This window comes from Bombus flavifrons, chromosome 14, assembly GCF_040668555.2.
Source record: "Bombus flavifrons isolate JBK064 chromosome 14, iyBomFlav1_principal, whole genome shotgun sequence".
Taxonomy (NCBI): domain Eukaryota; kingdom Metazoa; phylum Arthropoda; class Insecta; order Hymenoptera; family Apidae; genus Bombus; species Bombus flavifrons.
This window is the reverse complement of record NC_138455.1, coordinates 7,262,911-7,276,477: the sequence shown is the minus strand read 5'-3', so window position 1 is coordinate 7,276,477 and position 13,567 is coordinate 7,262,911. Positions and strand designations below refer to the sequence as shown.

The following is a 13,567-nucleotide window of genomic DNA, read 5'->3' as shown; positions in this document are numbered from 1 at the left end:
GATGCTGTTCATCATATCCTTGTTATATTTCTCAATAAAATATATAAGGCATATCGAAATTAAAGTAGATTGATTTCTAAATTTACTTATATAGTAGTTGATGAAATATTCGGTATTGTATCTCTGTCATTATAATTTGTTCGTACACAAGGAGATCGTGGTCTTAGATCATTGACATTCTGTGCCTTTAATTGTGAAACATTGCACGATTTCGATTTTCGTTCTTTCTTCTTGTAGATTAACCAAGATGTAGCTGGGCACAATGCTAATTCCTTTCTTAGTGAACTACTACTACAACCATATAATAAAGGATTTATTGCTGCATTAAGCAGTATTAAATACCTACTAATATACCTATAAAAATTTATACGTATATTATACGCTACACTGAAGGAATATTTTATTAATGAAATGATTTTGAAATAATTACCATAATGGGTACATAGATTCTGCTTGTCCTGTTTTAGGCGTTTCTTCCAATAACTGTGCCCTTTGAATTATTAACACAGTAAATGGTACACGGCATACAATGAATGCTAGAACTATTAATGCCAGTACTCGTGCTACTCTTCTTTTATATTTTACTACAATAGGATACTTACTTCTCAGAGCTTGTGATTCATAGCGATCTAACTAGAAATTGAAAATAAAATGTGGAGTTTTATCTATATTTTTATATTACATGTAAGGAAGATTAAATATTTATTATTTAAATACTTTTATAAGAATGGCTGAGTAACATATTGCCATAATAGCCAATGGTGCCCAAACGCTTAAACTGGCAAAGATATGCCAATAGGGGTAGACAAGCACAGTGTCTTCAGTACAATACGTTTCTAAATAATTTTTCCATTGTCTTTCGTAGTAATGTCGAAAATAGATTAAAGGGATAGCAACAGATATTCCACAAATCCAAGTAGAGAAAAGTAAAATATGCATCATCCTTCAATAAAGAAATATAAAAATGTATACAATTTCTCGTATAAGTTTTTGATATTATTAGTACTTCGTTTTATCACCTTCTTGATAATTTTCCCGAGCAATTAAGAACAATAGCTGAAACGCGATCATAACTGATTGCACTCAAGTTAAAAACTGCAACTAATGTTAAAGCATGCACTAATGCCCCATCCGTTCGACAGCCAATATCTCCCAAAATATAATTTTGGAACAGATCAATGCAAAGAAACATCCACGGACAAATCAAACACATACCAAAATCTGCGATACACATGTTCACAATCAAGAGATTTGTCGTAGTGCGTAATGATCTTTCTTTGAGCACCACATAAATTAATCCACCATTAGCTAAGGACCCAATGATGATAATTGGTAAAACACTGATGATTTTTCCGATTAATTCCAATGTAGGTCGTATTTCCCAAATTTCTGAAGGAAACATATGCTTACTAGTGTCGACATTTTCCCACTAAGAATTTATATATTTATCAATTACACTGATAGTGAATATAATAACAGGATGATTTTTTAAACACAAAATCATACTTCCGACTTGGTAGTTATAAACTCGTAGATATTCTTCATATGATAATTCCACTGTATGTCTAATATGCAAGTTTTATTCAACAGATGTAAAAAATCCATGTCCTTTAATATACTAAGGTATAAGAATTATATGAATTCTAATAAGGTACTGAGGGTTTAATCATAATCCCAAGAGTTTAATCTAAATGCAACAGATGGTACATTAACATTAAGAGCAAGCTTGTTTATTTAGCTCTTTAGTAAGATCCAAAATATGTCATGTTGGTTCAGACTAATTTCCGATAAATTCTAATATTTAAAAGAATATTTTCTTTTTATGAAAAATAATGACTATTTATCGCCTGATCCATATTTCGATTTATAATCGTATTTTATTTGCTTGCGAAGATGTACATATAAGTACACGCGAATTTTATATAAATATCTCTATAATGATGCGTGATAGATTTTTTATGTATATAAATTAGTTCATCTGTTTGCTTATTTACAAGCATATAAATTTGGCACACTTAAATAAAGATATCTCGTACAACATTTTATGTAATTGCATAACAATATATAATATAATGAAGAACATTGTATTATATATTTCTTATTATACTTTCTATATAGTTTGTACTTGATAGATTATTTTCTAGTCAGTCATATCTAGAATTATCTAGATAAACGTTACGATTCTTAACTTTTTTATAGAAAAAATACATAAAAGTAGGCTAGTACGATTTAATTGTGCAAATAATTCTACTTAATTTTCGATAGTAAAAGAATAAAAGTAATTGAAATTATTAATCTTTACATAAGATATTTTTACAAATACACTTATATTTCTTGTTACAAATTTTAACATCATTAGAACTTAAATTAATTCTAAAATTAATCTTTGATCTTCTCTTTCCCTCTCTCTTATCAGATTTTTATTCTTTTATAGTTAAAATAAAGTAATATTTTTTAACCTTTTTATTGTATGTTTTCTTATATAGCTAATAAATAACAATGAAAATAAAAATTAAGAAAGGTCTGAAGTATTGAACACAACTAATAATGGAACTGAATTGTCAAAATATATCATAAATTAAATAATATAGATTTTTTTACTTTAATATATTAAACAGACATAATAAAACTAGTCTCTCATACAATCGTTATTCGTATTTAACAAGTTCTATCCACACAATACTATCAAGGATATACAAATTCATAGCATGTTATTTACAAATGAATACTACCATATTTAGTCACAGCAGCAGTTCATATTAGAATGTCATTTGTTCATAAAAATTAAAATTTTATAATATTCAATGCATGAATACAAATTTTTCTGATATTCTTTGAACACTACAGAAAATAGGTATTTATCCGTCATTATCCTTTTTTTGCTATATTGAACAATGTTAAACTACAATTTTTGTAACAAACATCTGACTAGCTTTTGTAGTCTCATTCTGTGTCATCAGCTTCTGATGATTGCGCAACGGGTAACGGTGACGGAATAACTAGTTCATCATCCTCAACCTCTTCTTCTGCAAGTAAAAAATCTTCTCCTTCGTGAATTTCTTCTTCTCTTACCGGCTCCGGTGGAGCTATTACATCTTGACCATGTTGTTTCAAATGATCTTTCAATGCAAATGCTCTACCATAGGATGCACCACAAATATAACAACTGAATTTTAGGTTATTGTCTTTTTTGTGAGTTTGTATATGAGCACGTGCGGCGTACAAGGAAGCAAATGGGCGGGAACACTCAGTACATCGAAATGGTTTAGTGTGGCTGTTTTTGTGTCCTGCTAATTGAACACGTGTTTTGAAAGTTTTTGGGCAATAAGGGCACGTGTAAGCACGTTCTTCCCCGTGTGTAAGTAAATGATGATTGTACACAGAAGAAGCTTTAAATCTTTTACCACAATGTTGGCATCCATATGGTCTGACACCAGTGTGAGTTCTCATGTGTAAAGTCAGACAATAAGAAACACGAAAAGTTTTACCGCAAACCTAAGAAATAATAAAGTATTTGTATAGTACTATAATAGAAATCACAACATCTTAATTATATTACTTATACTATGTTTACTTCACACGCGTGTGGCTTTTCTCCGGTATGAATACGTTCGTGTTTCACTTTCTCGTGAGGTCTCGTAAATCTTCGACCACAATGTTGACACTGATAAGGCTTTTGACTTTCTGCAGGTTCGGCAGTTGTAGCTGTTTCAGTAGTAGGTGGTGTTGGCGAATGTGGTTGACTTAGTTCTGTATGTACTGCGGCATGCATTGCTAAGCTATCAGCAGAATCGAATTTTCTATTGCATACAGTACAAGTTACAGAGTCACCAGAATGTAATGCCATGTGTGCTTCTTTGTATGATTCCGCTAACGTTTTACCTATGAATAATTAACAGTTGACTAAATGCAAATGTGTTTTAAGATGAAAAAACCAATTATATTCTTGAACTAAATATTCAAGATATTACCACACTCGGGACACGTAAATGTTGCACTAGGTGTTCCTTCAGGTGCATCAACATGCCTTGCTCTGACTGGCGCGTGCATTCGAGAATGCAAGCGCAAGCTTTTGTGCGAACAAAATTCTGTACCACAAGTTTCGCATATGAAAGTTTTTTGATTTGGATCAGGTTCACCTTCGTGTACCTTTGCATGTAGTTGTAATGCTTTCGGTGTTGCGAAAGTTTGGTCACAACTATCGCAACGATTATTGCCGTGAAGACATGCATGCACTCGGAAGTTTCCTAATTTGGAGAACTGCTGAAGGCACTGATTACATCTATACATTCTCATTGGTGTTGCAGCTAATCTTTTTTCTCGTACCTATAGTCAATATATATATATATATATATACCAAAAAATATAAAATTTTTTTTATAATATAAAAAGAAATAGATGTTTGTCATACTTTCACTCCTTCTACATTGGAAAAGAACTTTTCAATCATTGGTGCTTTAGTAGATTGAAGTGATGTTTGTGCTGGAGTTCTATCCCAGAATCTTTCTATTTGTACTACTTTTCTTGTATATAATCTTCCTTCACTGTCTACACACTCTTCTGTACGCAGAGTATTCATACTCTGTCTTTGTCTAGTATTGATTACATTTCCTGATTCTGTATGTAAGGTGTTAGTTGCAGGTACTGTAGGTATATCATCTAACTGATCAGCTATTTCAAGTAATACTTCTTGTCCATCATGAAATTGTTTTATATGTTCCACAACAGAATTAAAGCTCATATCACAACTAGTACAACTATAAACTGCTTCTGGTTCTATCTATAATAATTAAATATTCTCTCTATTATACAATTTATTCATTTGTATACATGCTAATAAATAATGCCTTCCTTGTTTATACCTCACAAAGTTCTTGTTTAACATGTAGAAGTCCATCTTCATCTAATTCACCTACATCATTTATATGATCCATATTTATCAGAGCGCCAGTTTCTCCATCTAAAAGTTCTGACCCATCAGGTAAAATAGTAATTACATTTTTATTTCCGTTTTTATCATCTGCCTCTGAAGTGGTTGAAATTGTTACTAGTTGATCCTGGGATAAAGATTTCTCTTCTGCTTTGCTTGTGATATTAGGAACTTTTTCTGTAATCTTAAATTCCAGAGAATTTTGCTCCATTTGTGTCTCTTCAGTTTCCATCTTTTCTACGACTTTAATATCTCCTGATATTTTTATTAGAAACAATAATCAAATAAATATAATTAACATAGATTAAATTAAAATTTCTACACACCATTTTCATCAACTTGTATAGTTTGAGGTCCTCCAACTATCATAATTCCACTATCATTTACAGTTGCTAGAAAACTTTGATCTATTCCTTCAACATTTGTGTCCTAAAATTAAAATTATTAAGCAAACACTAAAATACATATAGTTATAAAAAAAGATTTATTTGGTGCCAACCATTAGCACTTCTGTGTCCGGTTGAGATTCTTGTTGAGTTTCTTCCTTAGGCTCGTACTTTGATTCAGATGATGCCTCTGATTCAACGCTTTGTCCACATCGATCCAAATGTTGAATGAGTGCCATTACTGAGTCAGATCGCTGCGAACAACTAGGACAGTATAGGTTGTCCGTCATGCTTAATAAATGATACTTTAATGACTGTGGATTGTTAAACGTTTCACCGCAGCACATCGGGCAAATGAGATTCAACGAGCCCATTTTTATCGTTTTACTACCGACTTCGTAGAGAGTCTTTGTTGACCTTAACCTGGCCCTCTACTCCTTTTACAAACTTAACTGGTTCTTTTCTCGTTCGCCTATCCCTATCCTTAATTAAAAAATAAAGCCGGCTTCTCGTTAAGAACCTAACCTGACGATGAATCACAAAAATCAGTAAAATCTCTTAATTGTGTCCAGATACAGAATAATGTCATGATGTTTCTTCAGGAGACTTGATTTCCCATAGGATGTTTACTCAAGTATGATCAATTATATTACATAAAAATAAACAGCATCTCTTTCTTATAATAACAGCGATAACAAAACTCATTAGAGACGAACTTCAGCGCAAACAAATGCCGCACACAACAATCATGAAGTTAGGGATGTGATAAGTGAATCGCGAAGTCGGCCATTACATGCGAGTTTCGGTATAGAACTATCGAAGTCAAATTCAAGCTTTATCATATACAACATAATAATTGTCTCACTGTAACACGAATTATCATAATATCGTTGTATTTCCTATTTTGAGAATGTCAGACCATTTGCAATTGTAGACATATGTTAAAACAATTGAAAACTGTTGGAAATAAATTAGATGCTCAATTGACAAAAGGCGCGCGGTGTGTTCAAGTTCCGTTTGAACTTCATAATTACGAAACTTCCCGTAGCTTATTTTGTAATTTCTACTACCACTAAAAATTAAGTTTTGCAATATTTTCATTATAGTATATAAATTGATCGTAATGTATATTACTCATGTGCAAAATGCAAAATTTGTAGCATAGATAATTTTATGAATACTGGAGGAAGGTAAAAGAATTGTTAATTACGTGTTTTTTTTAAATAACATACATTTTACTTATTTATCGAAGTATATTTACATTCTTTTAACATTTATACCGCATAGAATATCATGCGAATTAATAAGAAAGATCTTATGTTTGTATCTCATGACATAATTTCTTGTATGGAATATAAGATAGTCCCTTTTTATATTCTAATCAGCATGCTCGTGTTGAGCATTACTTTCACGCCATGTATTTTGAATTAATTCTACAAACTGTTGCCACCACCTGCTTTGAGATGTGAAGTATAAAGCACATGCAGTAATGAAGATCCATGAAAGGACTAGACAATAATCCGTCCCATTAGAAGGTGTACTAGAAACAGGGCCAGAAAAATCCAAAGATGTAACATATAATGACCCATTTGGTTGTAAATTAGTTATTTGTGTTATAAATCTTGCAAAAGCTTCTAATGTATAAACAGTGTAATTAAATTTTGCTACAGGTTTTCCATTGTGAACAAGCATTAATGTTGGGACTCCAACAATTCCATATTGAGCATTGAAACTAAAAACATGGAAAACGCAAAATGTTTATAGACTTCTTTTAATCATATAAATAAATTGTTTTACTTTATTGTACTTATTACTTTTGGTATTTAATTGCATCTAATGCCACTGCCTTAATATGTGGAAATGAACGTGGTAATGCATTAAAGTGCGGTGCAGCTTGACTACTGAATATACTCCATCTAGCATAAAATAATACTATCACACAAGTTCCTGGTAAAAGTCTGCCTTCTTTATCATTTCTACTTTTGTTTGATGGTCCAGGTTCTAAGATTAATAATTTCATTAATCTGGTTGCATTAACAATCTGAAATAGTTAATGCTTGTAATTTATTCCCTTCCATTTTAAATTTAATATTCTCAAATATTTTATTATGTTACTTCTACTGGTCCATAGACTTTATCCGTTAGGCAATTGACTTTAGTCACATTAGCAGTTGAATTGTTTATTGTCACGTTCGCTTCGATAATTTTATTCTCTTCTTCATATTTGATGTTTCCCGTATCAGGTTCAGGTTCTCCATCAGAATTTTTGAACGAAATTACTTCTAGCATCTCGCATTTGTCCATTCGTGCGAAAACACCTATCACATGAACTAAGCAGATAGGGAAGATTGAAATTGTATTATGATAGAAAGTGCAATAAAATATATGAATATCTCACCTAAAATTATAATAAGTAAACACAAATTCCTTTGAGAAAAATACATTTTATGTACATAACCTAGAAAACTGTTCGTGTGTTTCTGTTAGGAATTTGAAGGTGATTCAATTCACAAGTAACTTGGACGTTTTCCTATAAACACATGATATCTAACGAATGTTCGTAATTGCAGCATAATTCGCACTATCACACACGTAATAAGCAAGTTGATGCATCATGTTTATTTCCATTCTCAATTAAGAAATAGAGGCATAGCGTGATAGACTGTTTGAGGTCGCATCGATCGCGTATCCTTCAATTTCAATTTATCTATAATTCGCCCGATTAATTTCACTATAATCACTTGAAGTGTGAAATATGAAATACAATCCGAAATTATTTTTATACTCTTGTATTAATGTAAGTTTGATATCTATAATCAGAATACGATATTAGACAATATCAAATCGTAGATTTAAAAAATTGCAAGTTCAATTTTTAAAAAATTTGAGTAACATTTCAATTTAATTATATATATATGTTAATATTTTTATTTATTATTATTATTATTATTATTAACATATGAATTTGTTTACATTATATTAAAGCGTGTAAGTGCTTATTTATTTAAAGATTACCATGCCATAATTACTGATTCATTTGTAAATTATGAAATCGTTAATTTACAGAATAAATCTCACGCGATGCTGCGATCAAGCTCGTTGCTTTCGAGTGTATTCCACGCACCAGCGGAAGAAGAAAGAAAGAAAGACTTAAGAGTAGGAGTTGCCTCGCGTATCTAGCCACTTTCATTGTTATTCGATCTGCCTTACACCAAAGGTGCAAGCTGAGTACTTCCATCTCCCGAAGGAATAATCAGAAAATTTGTACGAAATTTTTCGTCATTTAATATCGAGTTTTCAGTAAGTACATACGTATATGTATAAATTTTAATTCATACTTCTCACTACTTTGACATGCACTATTTTAGCTGCTACTTTTCGCTGGTAATAATCAAAGTATATACTTTCTTTCTTTTTTTACTTTATATTAGAGAGAAAATCTTTGCACTTTCCCTTACACTTTACTTTACTCTTACTCGATGTCATTTGATATTTATCGGTATATAATTTTTACAGAAATAATTAATAATTATTGTTAATTAATACAATAATATTATATATAATATTATATATTAATTACAGACAATAAAAATTACATTTGTCGTTGTATACTTTAACAATTTTATCTGATATAAAGAATTTATCTGAGAACAAATCTGGATGAAAATAATTGTCTAAGTTTGTTCCATTTTTTTTGTACTGAATCTTTCTCTCTCTTTTTCTGGAATTGATCATTCATATAGATAATTAGAATTTACAATAATAGTATTCTCTAAAGTGGATTCTTCAAAGTTTTGTCAAAGAAATATACGGCTTATGGCACAGGAACTAAGGTAGAAAAGATGATACTACGAAGATATGAATACTCCCTGGCAAAAAAATTGCAAAATCGACATTAGAGTACCGGTTAACGGAGCGCGAAAGCACCAGCAGATGAAATCAACATCGAATCGCGCATTAGCATACAAAAATAGTGGTGCTGGCCTTATTCACCTTGCCAACCAAGATTCATACATTCCGTCTAAACAATAAGATTTCGTACTTGAGATCCCGTAAAAAGGTTGCGTGTACCCGAATGAAACACTACGCCTACGTACACTACAGCGTTTCAATATCGGTCAATTAGGAAATTGAGAAACTCGTGTTGCATCTGTGCTGGGAAATCGTATTGTTTTTCGTGTTATAACATCGTCCACCATTTAACAACTTGTAAGACTGAAGCCAACGTGTTTCGTACGAAACGCTAAATAGCATTGATTTTGTATAAGATTTCTCAATTGGAACTTGGCAAAAGTGAACATTACATTTTTATGGATTAGAAATATTGCAAATATTGCTTTATTTTGTAGTATTTTTAAAAATTGGATATTACACAGAAGCGTTTGATAGTATTAAATTTGTGTAAGATTTTTCAGTTGCAAGTTTTGTGAAACTTGTATTTTCACGAATTGATAACATTTTACAAAATTTCGTAGATTTTTTTTTATTTTATGATATTTTTTTCTAATTAGATATTAAGGAAAAGATTAGAATATATTCTAGCGTTTTGGAATATCAGTGCGACTAATTCGATAGTTACTCGGAAGAATGAATAATAATCGGTGAATAAAATAGAGGCAGTTCGCGTCCAAATTGTGCTTCCTGGTTTCACTCGATTGTCGCTGAAATAGACGGAAGGAAGACGCATTCATGCTCTGTTTCAGCGGCTCGAATTCACTGAGTTTCTACAGGATATACCTACTGAGATATTTTAATGATGCCACCACACGTAGATGCGCCTTCTTGCCTTTTTATGAGCCTTGAAAGTGTCATTGCAGTTGTCTTTATCACAGAAACATAGAAAGGACAATGACCTGGCTACTTTTCTCCTCGTTTAAATGCTAGATTTTTATCAGTTTTTGCCTTGAGTATTTTACGTTTTGGCAATCTGCAAATCTTTTTCTTCTTATTGCGATTTACGGTTGCAGTCTTATCATGTTGAAATTGAAATGTATGCAGTGATATTTATGTGATTATGTATAATTGCATAAATGTTCAAAATTATTTTATAACCATGCTACTTCACTTCTTCTGTTGTTTACAGAGATGGTGTCAGCCTTTAAGGTATCAGTGATCTTGCTACTGACATATTCATCGATCAGTTCTGCTCGTTCGAACATCGGCAATTGGGAAGCCTGCGGCGGAAGATTGGAACGTGCCCTAGATGCACTTCACAAAGACTCGAGCAGAAGGAAAGGACTTGAAGAGGAGGAAGCGGGAATGTTTTATCAACAAGAACTCCGTTCTGTACCACTTGAGATGTCAGTCTCCCGGATTGCTGTTAAAGTAATATTTATTACGTGAATTGCATTCAAATTTACATCAAAGATAGGAGTTTAAAACAAGTCTCGGATGGAAAATTGAATTTTTTCTTTAATAAATTATACACACAGAATAGTTGCCTGTTGAGATTTATCAAAAGCTTTAAGCGGGAAACTTATATTTAAACTTTATTATTAAAAAAGAATTCTAAACGTTAATTCCTTTTTAACATAGTTCTCTGCTGTTTAGTTGCCACAAGGTGCTAGAAACACCGGAAATCCATGGGCCAGGGTCGAAAAATGTATTTACGAGCCTAGCAACAATTCTCTGCAGACTCGGGTGATGTTTAATGATTTATCCGTCTCTGGGATAGTTTCGTTAATGCCACGGGATCATCAGCCACCTATACAGGCTGAATCTTGTACGATGACTCTAAGATTGAGACGAGCAGGTGTTGACTTTTTAACAAGTCCAATCGCTCGTGGTAGAGGACAGATGCGCATTCGAACGGAGTCCAGCTTCTTAGAGCCCAGATTTGCTTCTATCTACGCTTACGGTTGTCGCCCTACGCGTTTAGACAAGCAAATTAAAAGACAAGACAAGTGGCCTCCATTTTATCCACCTCGAGACGAGGTAATTCATTTATTTCGCTTCTAATAAGTAGACTGCGGATATTGATGTATTTATGGGAAACTTAAAAGTGCAAAAATATAGAGATTACATATAATACGTAACAACATATTTTTGCTTAGGTTCCATTTCTTTAATCTTTTTCATAAAACTATGACTTTGCGTAAATATCTGTAGTCTATAGTAGCTCAAAAAGACACGCGAACACTTATAGAAATCTTTTTACCAATATAATCATAAAAGTGGTGCCTCATTTCACAGATAAAATGAGAGAATGAAATTTTATAATATATTAAAAATATACATACAATATATCCATAAAAGTTTTCTATGATACAGTGGCTACAAAAATTATGGGTACATTCCTTTATTTTCCACTGGAGCGTTTTTATCAAGTTCTACATTTCATCTTCGTAATATCCAAGTCCTGTACTTATACGAAAGTACTACCAAATGATACAAAATCTAATATACTCTGGGCCTAATTAACCCTTTAGCATATAAATGCTATAATAAATACAATGATATGTAAATACTTTTTATAGCCATTGTAAGTGCTCAGGTATTGATAAGTTATCCTCTAACTGACTTTTAATTTCTGCTGTATCAAGAATAAAACATTTAATCTTCTGCAGTATGGACTTCTGCCCCTAACATTGCACGATGATTATGAAGCAGCGGAACCACGTCAATTGGTGGGTGTTTCAAAAGAAGTAGATATCGTTATACCAAACGAAACTCGTCAGTCTCGTATCGTAAGCGCACCTCTTACGAAATTAGGAATATGGAGAAAAAACATTTGGCTCACTAAATCTTCACCAAGAGAAAAGCGAGCCCTGGTCGAATCTGACGTTGTCGTAAGTTCCTCGAGCGTTCGCCGCTTTCCAGGATCTTTCGAAAGTGGTCAGGAAGCCAGCAGTCATCCCATAAAGATATTACGATCTACGGAGACAATTACTCCTGAAGATTTTGCAACAGCATTGACCAGTAAACGGTCAAAAACCAACGAAACTGGCAATTGCACCGAACAACATCAAACGAGGCAAAGCAACTTGAACAATATAACGAAGATTCTTCCGAAAAGTTTAGACGACAACAACGAATCAAAGGCGAACGTTAAAAGAGAAAATAGCTATCACATAAGTGAAAACGATGCGCCGAAAGAAACCAGACATTTGTATATCGATGAAACGTTGGATAATATTTTCCCGATTGACTTAGAAAACGATAGTAGAAATTGGCAGTCGAAAGAACACGTCGCCAGAGAAATGGAAGATGTGTTTTTACGCGGTGCCAGCCAGGCTTTGACCAGATACATAGAGAAACAGCTACATCCTGCTATTAAAGAAACACTTATGATTTCTATGGGATATACTATCAGTTATGGATAACATGTTCTTTCTTTGATTGATTAGTACCAATCTGTTGTAATTCAATTTTTAGGAAATTTGTATAGGTATTGTAGGAATACGAGCAAAAATCAGTATCGTCGTTGTAATAACGTTAATTTCTAGTCTTTAATACTGATGTCTAGAAAAGTCAAATGATAAATATTTTATTAAAAAATTCTTTGTTTTTAAATAAATCAAGTTTGAACATTCGCTTTTTATGGTTAATACATGCATTTAGGATCAATTGCAAATGACAAATTATCGTAACTGTCCTTGATCCTTATTGGTCCTTCGTTTCTTTTTCTACAATTCTGGAAGTTAATTTAGATCTCAATTTCGTAATGAGATGTATTATTAACCAGAATATAAAATAGCAAGGCAAGAATGGATAAAGCATTTGTCGCTTTGTAGTTTAATTTCGTCTTGTTCGATAAAACTTATTTTATCTAATAATAAAATGGTAGTTGCCTATATAAATATTGTATAAATTTATAGTTTAATTAATCTGATAAATATTGTGATTTATTTCAATTATTAATAATACAGAGAAAATGGGCCTGAAAAATGAACTAAATTAAACAAATTTCCTCAATTAATTGAAACTAGATTTAAGAATAGATCGATTTATTACTTTACTACTGCATATCAGCTTTTCAAGGCAAATCTTAATATTTTCGAATACGATATATGTCATAGCATATTAGTTATATAATAAAAATAAGAAACACTATATTATATTTTATGTTATTACCGTACATTATTCTTAATGGTTTCCTTCTCGATGCGATATATGTTGTAAGTAGTACATATCTTAGCATTTTTTATTTCTTTTTCCTTTGTAGACCTTTGTTAATATTATATATGTCGGATTAGGGTTGGAATTTTGGGTGTTCGATGAACCTTCACTCAAATTTACCATCGCGGATATA

The 13,567-nt window shown here is 32.1% G+C and overlaps 4 protein-coding genes across 8 annotated transcripts; 1 reads left to right on the top strand and 3 right to left on the bottom strand.

The window, feature by feature from the left end:
• Positions 1 to 72: 72 nt before the first annotated feature.
• Positions 73 to 1,605, bottom strand: LOC138186667 (tachykinin-like peptides receptor 86C). The gene is made up of 5 exons (XM_069126742.1): positions 1,507 to 1,605; positions 1,020 to 1,429; positions 718 to 943; positions 431 to 633; positions 73 to 354 (listed from the first exon to the last, which is right to left on the bottom strand). The coding sequence occupies exons 1-5, from the start codon at positions 1,603 to 1,605 to the stop codon at positions 87 to 89; spliced, it is 1,206 nt and encodes a 401-aa protein (XP_068982843.1). The 3' UTR covers positions 73 to 86.
• A 116-nt stretch (positions 1,606 to 1,721) lies between these two features.
• On the bottom strand, positions 1,722 to 6,127 carry LOC138186658 (zinc finger protein 723). Of its 2 annotated transcripts, none has more exons than XM_069126730.1 (7): positions 5,430 to 6,127; positions 5,257 to 5,359; positions 4,863 to 5,173; positions 4,412 to 4,780; positions 3,972 to 4,326; positions 3,575 to 3,882; positions 1,722 to 3,495 (listed from the first exon to the last, which is right to left on the bottom strand). In XM_069126730.1, the coding sequence occupies exons 1-7, from the start codon at positions 5,688 to 5,690 to the stop codon at positions 2,944 to 2,946; spliced, it is 2,259 nt and encodes a 752-aa protein (XP_068982831.1). In that variant the 5' UTR covers positions 5,691 to 6,127; the 3' UTR covers positions 1,722 to 2,943. The 2 variants fall into 2 exon arrangements, with proteins under 2 accessions (XP_068982831.1, XP_068982830.1); XM_069126729.1 differs by having other exon boundaries at positions 4,863 to 5,185; positions 5,430 to 6,126.
• Positions 6,128 to 6,552: 425 nt separating this feature from the next.
• bug (thioredoxin domain-containing protein bug) lies at positions 6,553 to 8,010 on the bottom strand. 2 transcript variants are annotated; one of them, XM_069126754.1, is made up of 4 exons: positions 7,715 to 8,010; positions 7,432 to 7,634; positions 7,131 to 7,357; positions 6,553 to 7,048 (listed from the first exon to the last, which is right to left on the bottom strand). In XM_069126754.1, exons 1-4 carry the CDS (start codon positions 7,758 to 7,760, stop codon positions 6,694 to 6,696), a joined length of 831 nt encoding a protein of 276 aa, XP_068982855.1. In that variant the 5' UTR covers positions 7,761 to 8,010; the 3' UTR covers positions 6,553 to 6,693. The 2 variants fall into 2 exon arrangements, with proteins under 2 accessions (XP_068982855.1, XP_068982854.1); XM_069126753.1 differs by having other exon boundaries at positions 6,554 to 7,048; positions 7,432 to 7,646; positions 7,715 to 8,008.
• Positions 8,011 to 8,023: 13 nt separating this feature from the next.
• LOC138186665 (uncharacterized) lies at positions 8,024 to 12,849 on the top strand. Of its 3 annotated transcripts, XM_069126738.1 has the most exons (5): positions 8,024 to 8,113; positions 8,383 to 8,616; positions 10,400 to 10,641; positions 10,867 to 11,250; positions 11,883 to 12,849. In XM_069126738.1, the coding sequence occupies exons 3-5, from the start codon at positions 10,402 to 10,404 to the stop codon at positions 12,636 to 12,638; spliced, it is 1,380 nt and encodes a 459-aa protein (XP_068982839.1). In that variant the 5' UTR covers positions 8,024 to 8,113; positions 8,383 to 8,616; positions 10,400 to 10,401; the 3' UTR covers positions 12,639 to 12,849. The 3 variants fall into 3 exon arrangements, with proteins under 3 accessions (XP_068982839.1, XP_068982840.1, XP_068982841.1); XM_069126739.1 differs by lacking the exons at positions 8,024 to 8,113; positions 8,383 to 8,616 and adding an exon at positions 9,309 to 9,376; XM_069126740.1 differs by lacking the exons at positions 8,024 to 8,113; positions 8,383 to 8,616 and adding an exon at positions 9,447 to 9,549.
• The last annotated feature ends 718 nt before the right edge of the window (positions 12,850 to 13,567 follow it).